At 45.9% G+C, this 7,064-nt stretch overlaps 1 protein-coding gene across 1 annotated transcript in view; it reads right to left on the reverse strand.

Moving 5' to 3' along the window:
* Window positions 1–4,566: 4,566 nt before the first annotated feature.
* The window catches only part of LOC104990220 (cytochrome P450 26A1), a 3,543-nt gene continuing 1,045 nt past the window's right edge, over window positions 4,567–7,064 (reverse strand). The window contains exons 3-7 of the mRNA XM_010842217.1: window positions 6,995–7,063; window positions 6,748–6,906; window positions 6,133–6,267; window positions 5,375–5,527; window positions 4,567–5,114 (exon numbers count right to left, since the gene is read on the reverse strand). Coding sequence (XP_010840519.1) covers window positions 4,773–5,114; window positions 5,375–5,527; window positions 6,133–6,267; window positions 6,748–6,906; window positions 6,995–7,063 — 858 coding nt within the window. The 3' untranslated portion in view covers window positions 4,567–4,772. The remainder of the gene's footprint in view (window positions 5,115–5,374; window positions 5,528–6,132; window positions 6,268–6,747; window positions 6,907–6,994; window position 7,064) is intronic.

The following is a 7,064-nucleotide window of genomic DNA, read 5'->3' on the forward strand; positions in this document are numbered from 1 at the left end:
ATGCTCTGAGAGTCACAGTAGAAGGAAGAACCTGTAAGCAATTTAGTCTCAAATAATGTGCTCACCTGCCCTTGATTCCTGACACCTGTGTGAGAGTGTGTGAGAGCGTGTGTGTGTGTGTGTGTACACATATACACTTATATAAATACAATAGTTTTTTTCAATTGAGGACTATGCTACAATGTATCAGACACCGGATAGACTAACAGACACTGAACAGCCAATCCTAATTCTCTGTTGCGACCTTACATTTCTGTGAGCCTCAGATTTCTCAGCTGCAAACTGAGGGACCTGGATGATCTATCCATAATCTCCCTTCCAGCCCTAAAAACCTGTGACTAATTGACAAATGAACTTTCCATTTCAAAATACAAAATCCCCTACTCTATCATTAAATAAATCACTGTTATGTTGGACAGTATGACTGTACTTAATGAATCAACATAGTTTTGTCGAATATCTGTTGTAAGCAAAGCACCTTGTCCTCTTTTCACAAAGCATCTGAGTTAAATGGGTCTGTGAGTTGCTCAGATAAAATTCTTGAAGCATCTATGGTCAGATATGAGTGAGTAGATTTCTATGGTCAGAAATGAGTGAGTAGATTTCTATGGTCGGAAATGAGTGAGTAGATTTCTGACCCCTGGGTAGTCTAGGGAGGGGATTGACAGTGATGAAAAACTATAAGGTGTGGGTCGGCTTCGGTGCTGTAGTGCACGGTTATGAATATTGCAACATGATAACTCTCACCCAGAAAACCCACCACGTAATCCAGGGCTAAATTTCCACCCTGTCCCAGGGTTCTAACTCAAGTTGACTCTACTTCAAAAGAAGGAAAGCTTGTTTGGCCAAAAACCCATGAAGCATCAGTTTCAGGAATGTGACATGCTGTTAAACCACAGCCTTGTAAGCTTGCGGCTGCTGAGATTTTCCAAAGATGAAAGTTTCACTTTTCAAAGGAAAACATGGCACCGTGAAGCTGGAGAGACATAAGGTGAATGGCGTCGATTGGCCCCAGGAAACGTTCTCTCCCAAAGAACACCTCTTATGCGTGAGTGTGTTCCAGAGGAGGGCAGGGAGATACACAAGAATGGGCTGAATTTATAAGATTCCAGTGATGACACAGAGTGCCTACCTGTGAGTAACTTTTCAGGAGATGGAGAGAGAGGACAGTTGGGCAGAGTCCAGTGTCAGCGTGCAGCATCGTGGAGACCGGGGAGCACTGGGGAACATCTCAGAGCATTACCCCAGAAGCCAGGTCAAGTGGACGGTCAGCATGGCACAGCTGTGAGAGGTTTTGGGGTGCGAGAGCAGATGCAGGACTCGGGAGCCGCGAGCACCAGGTCACAGGGCAGGAGAGAGGTCTTCCAGCATCAGCATAGGGGTTCAGTGTCTCTCTGAGGACACGCGTCAGACTCCCCAGGTCCCACCTCGTTTGACTCGGAGCTTCGGCGGAATGATCACCAAGGACTGCTGAATGCCTCTGAAAGAAGCTGTCAGGATGTCCCATCTCCCTAGATTAGAGTTCATCTGCATTTCAAAGTAAAATAAGGATCCGAGCAGTTGATACAGAGTCAAGTCTTGGGCTCTAGTTGTCTCACGTTTTCCTTATGTGGTACTAACATTTCCCTTCTTCTCGCTTACCCTCCTCTGTCCTTCAGAGCAGGTCTGAACCTGTATTTACTATAGCAGTCCTTTCACCATTGGAAGGAAGGTGGGGCCCCCACAACCTCTCTCTAAACATTCCTGGTTCCTCACACAGTGCTTTTGTGGGGTGGCTTCTAGGCTTGGTGAGGGTCATCTGAACACTGGCTAGTATGCACACATACATTGAAAAGCATAGGCCCCACTACCAGAAAACTGAGAGCCGTTTTTCAGGGATGGTGAAAGCAACATAGGCAGCCCATGGACAAGGCTCGAAACCAGAGCCAGCTGACCTTAGATTCACAGTGGATAGTGGCTGCTTCTGAAACCAAAAGATGGTAGAGATCAAAGATCAACCCAGCCAGGGTGACCCTCCCAGAGGGGCCTAAAAGCCGTGACCAGGCCTGAGACTGAGGCTAAGCCACGGGTAATTGTGGCCTTTTGCTGTCTGGGGTAAAAGGAGGCCCTGGCCTAGAGTCTGTGGACACTGGATTTCATGGACACTGGTGGGGGAACCATTGGGTGCTGAGCTTGGCATAGCAGGGAGAAGCCCGCCCCCTTGTGGACCTCTGGGGGGTGGCAGGATGCAAAAAGCACCCTGAAACCTCCAAGAATATGCGGGTTCTGGGAGGAGCAGCCACTTCCTGTCTCTGCTCCCATTTTCCCAGTTGCCTGCAGTCTCCTGATGTGGACTGTCACAGGACAGAGAGTGGTGGTGGGGGACACAAAGGGAAGTTAGGAGGTGGACACTCCTGGACCTAGCTATCTGTAAGAGAAAGAGAAATCAGGCAGGTGTTATTAGATGTTGGGAGGAAAAGAAGAAAAAGGCAGCAGGAGGTCCTTCCTGGTTCTGCCACTTCCTGGGTGGCCCTGGGCAAGTTACAGTGCCCCTCTGGGCCTCCTGGGGCTACACTGGTGAAGGCTACAATCCCATTGCATGTCCTGCTTTATGGACTACGCTGGAAGTCTTCACATGCCAGTCCTGACAGTACTCTGTCCTTGGTGACACCATACCCCTGACTGAAGAGAGAATGGGAGGCTGCCAGGGCAGGAAGTACATGAGGAAGGGGAAACAGAGGGCCAGTTGGCAGGTTCACCCAAGGCCCAGGAGGGCACAGCATTGTGACAGGCCCCTGGGAGCCCCAGAGAGTCCTTTCTTACAGTGGTCTCCCCGCCTCCCCCAACTTCCGCCGTCTACAACACACAGACCTCCTCCTCCTGAAACGCTTCTCCACCAGGTGACACATGGACGCTGATCCATAGGAGCCTGGGCTGTAAAACACACCTGCCCAGACCACGTGACCTGACCCATCTAAAGCCACACAGCAGCCACAGACATCAATCCTGCCTCACACTCACACACATGGAAACTGCCTTCACTCAGTACTAAGCGCATTATCAAAGATTGTGTTTTTAATGTATTTTCAAGATAAATTTCTGTACTACTCTGTAATCAATGAATATAATTAGGCTAATTGCTCTGGGAAATGCAAGCCAGAAGCACTTTCCTCCAAGCTCTCGGGATAAAAAATAAAGGCAGATTTTAAAAATTAAATTATATGATAAAATGGCTCAAATTTCCTTCTGCACTATGCTCATAAAGACACACGCTCATGGAGTCACCTAAGATGGTGTTTTGAAACACTGAGTGTCCTCTGGCAAAAAGAGAAGTATTGAAACTCTTAAAAAATGACCTTGGATAAATTATCTGAAATAATGTCCTCAGGCTAGTGTGTTCCTAACTGGAATGATCCAGGGTGAATGTTAGGGGGGAAGAGTCAGCTTTGCACACCAAGGGAACTAAAGCTTTGACTGGAAAAAAAAAAAAAACAACAACAAAACTGTATTTTCTCATTAAAAAAAAAGGCATTATAAGGTTATTATAAGGTATTATAAATTATTCTGTAAATACCCCTTAAAACATCAGAGGGTTCCAACTGAAGTTACAATCCAAGCTTCACCTAAAAAACTAAAGTCAGGTAGAACATGTAACTCTCATTGTAGTCAGAATTCTTTTCAAACACCTATTTAGACCACCCAGTTTTTCTGCAGTGTTGCCAGATTCTAAAATTGTAATGAAAATTTTAAAGTCCAAAACCGACAAGCCATCAGAGGTTCAGTAAGCAGATTGTGCCATTTCAAAACTGAAAATGTGCTTGCATAAGCAAGTCACCAGGCTAACCTTTCTGGATTGAGAGTCTGGCCTTCAGTTCAGAACATGGCTATGCCAGGGTCAGAAATGTGACAAAATTGCGCTTTCGCGGAGGTTAGCCAAGGTTCACAGGGTCATGACTGGGCCATTTTATCAGTCATGTCAGGCTCACACCCTATTGCCTGGCACAGATAAAAACTTTATCTGTCAGTTTGCTAAATCTACTCTTCCTGCCTCATTTTCAATAAAGAAAACCTGGATTCGCTTATCTAAACCAAAGACTGGCCTTTTCCAATACTGTTTTCATATGCAACTTCAGAGTAAAGGAAGCAGGCCAGTGATTTGGGGTCTTAGTCAATAACTTTGTCTTAATTCAGAAAACAGTTCTAGCACTATGCAGTACCACAGATTTATGTGTATTAAATGTACTAATTATGAAAGTGTTATATTAGAAGAGGATCAACTCAAAGTGTTCTCTTTTCAAATTCAACTTTCTCTAAAGTAAAGCAAACCCCTTCTCATTTTTTAAATTAATTCTGATAGCTTTCCAAATAGAGAATATAAACTATCATGGAAAAATTTACTAAATTACCTTTGGACACACACATATAATATATATTTTCTAATAACTATTAAGAGAAAAAAACAGGTAAGGTTTTTTCTTCCCAGAAAATAGATAGGCACAGATGACAAAGTCATGCCTGTAGACATTAGAAATCTAGTTAAATATATGAATATAAAACCGGTGAGTTTTTTCCCACAGGAATATTAAATGCAAGACGAGCACCTTCAGATTTTATTTTATTTGGAAACTATCCAAATTCATTATTTTAATATTTAAAGACTGTGGTACTGTAGAAGAGACACATAAATATTATAATATACATTTAAAAATTAAATATAATCAAATCAACACGACACTAGGTAAAAATGCCTATGTACACTTCAAATAAGTCTGAGGTCTGGGCTTTCTGGCCCATCAGATTTCCCCCTGGAAACGGGTGAACCTGGCCGGGAGATCGTCCACAGGATACACAGTGGGACTCGTTTTCATTGTAGGAGGTCCATTTAGAAGCTGCCAGTCACAATGCCTGGCCAGCTCCACTGTAAATATTTTGAGAAGAATTTTTGCAAACTCTTTCCCTACACAGCTCCTAAGGCCTCCTCCAAATGGAATGAAGCTGAACCTGGATGCATCCTCTGGGTGAGGCAGCAGAAAGCGGTCAGGATTAAATTCCTCCTTGTTGGTGAAGATATCGGCAACATCATGAGTATCGCAGATACTGTAGATTACATTCCAGCCTTTGGGAATCTGGTATCCCTGCAAAAGATTATGATGTCCAAAGGGCTGACAAACTGAAATTCAACTGTCAACAGGAAAAAAAAAATCTAACACTTATATCCTTGGCGGAGTTTTGAGTTGAAAGAAAAGGAGGAAAGAGAGGTGGAGAGAGAAAAAAACACATTTAGGGGCAGGGCAATGTTATCAAAAGAAATGTAAGTCAAAGCACAGGAAACAAACGGAGATTTAAAACTACTACACAAAAGGTAGGGGCGGGTGAGAGAGAACTTTTAACTTACATTTAATTCAAAAGTCTTAAGGGCAACCCGAAACCCTCCTGGAACTGGGGGGTTCAGTCGAAGGGTCTCTTTAATAACACACCCAATGTACTTAAGCTGTTCCAAAATTTCCACATCCAACTTGTTGTCTTGATTGCCTTTGCAAAGTAAACCCTATCAAAACAGTCACACAGAGTGAACGGTTATTCTGTGCTCCAATAAAATCAGCCCAGCAGACGTAAACAGGGCTTAAGTGGCGGCTGGACCCAAAGAGCCTCCTGATCCCAGAGTGTGGGGGGAACAAGGAGCAGCTAGTGACCATTTGCCTCCACCCCTGGGCCCAAACCATTATTTACAATTCCAAGATAGTGCAGCTCACCAGTTAGAACCACCAAGTTTCTCCCCATCCCCCAGTCTCCACCAAGGCTGCTGGATGCCACCGCAACCCCCTAGGGGTTCCCATTCATGCCCTTGAACACACAGACCCAAGAAAGTCTGAAAATCTCCAAGGAGCCACCAGAAGTGGAGAAGAAACACAAGGTTGAACCCTGCCAGAGTGGGATCACAGCTCAAGATTCCTTCCTTCTTATTCACACAGTTAATTATCTTTCCCACCATCCAACCCACTCACCCTTAGCCCTGTACTTCCCAGATACTCAAGGAAGGCAGCACACTTAACTATTGGGAACTTGGCTAGAGAGCTGCTGAGGTTTTTAAGCTAATAGCCAGCCCCCCCTCAACTCATGCCAACACCCCACCCCCACTGCCAGTTTCCCTACCTTATTCTTCAGCTCCTCTCGAACTTTCTGGAGAACATGTGGGTAGAGCCCCAAGTAAGTGATCAGAGATGTAGCTGCACTGGCTGTGGTTTCATGCCCTCCAAAGAGAAGCTCTGTTGAAGATTGCTTTAAAGCCTACAAGTGGATTAAGACCAACGTTTTGACAAGTCTGCATGCAATTTTACAGAGCAACTACTCAGAATAGAACTGAGGATTCAGGAGGGAAGATGAGAAGGGCTGAAAGTCGACTGACAGAAAATCCATTTAAACAAAATGCTAAGACCCTTTGGTTCAGCTAGAGCCGGAAAGGCCAGTAAGTTCCCACTCTCTTTGGAACTCTTAAAAGCGTTAGTTGTATTAAAGTCACCCAACATTACTCACATCTTGCAAATTCCAACTTTCCCTTTAAAACCTGAAAGGGATGGGCGACGAGGCCTCTCCGCAGAGCTCTGTGGACCCGGTATCTCAATCTCTGGGTCCAGTCCCTGGGGTCTGGGAGGGCTTCTCACTCTGGGAACCTGGGCCCCTCTGCGCGCACTTTGGAAACCCTAGGAATTGCTTTTGGGAAGCCAGGGGATCAAACTCCGCCGTGCCGCTCCTGAAGCTGCGGCTTACCTGCATGTCCAGCCTCTCTCCTCTCTCCCAAGAGTGCTCGATCAACAACTGCAGGGCATCTTTGCAGCCCCCGCCCGCCTCCACCGCCGGCAGCCTGCGGATCTTGGCGCGAATGTTCTCCTCGATGCGCGCGTGGATGAGGTCGCGCGCCTTCAGGCCCTGAGCGCAGAAAGCGCACCGCGGTGAGCAGACGTCCGGATCCCACGCCCCCGGAGCCCTAGCTCCGAACCCCACAAGGCGCCCTTACCCGGTACAGTCCGCTGAAGGGCACGTCTATGGGCAACGAGAAGAGATTGCGGGTCATTTCCTCGAAGGCC

This window comes from Bison bison, unplaced genomic scaffold (genome assembly GCF_000754665.1).
Source record: "Bison bison bison isolate TAMUID 2011002044 unplaced genomic scaffold, Bison_UMD1.0 scf7180017864172, whole genome shotgun sequence".
NCBI lineage: Eukaryota > Metazoa > Chordata > Mammalia > Artiodactyla > Bovidae > Bison > Bison bison.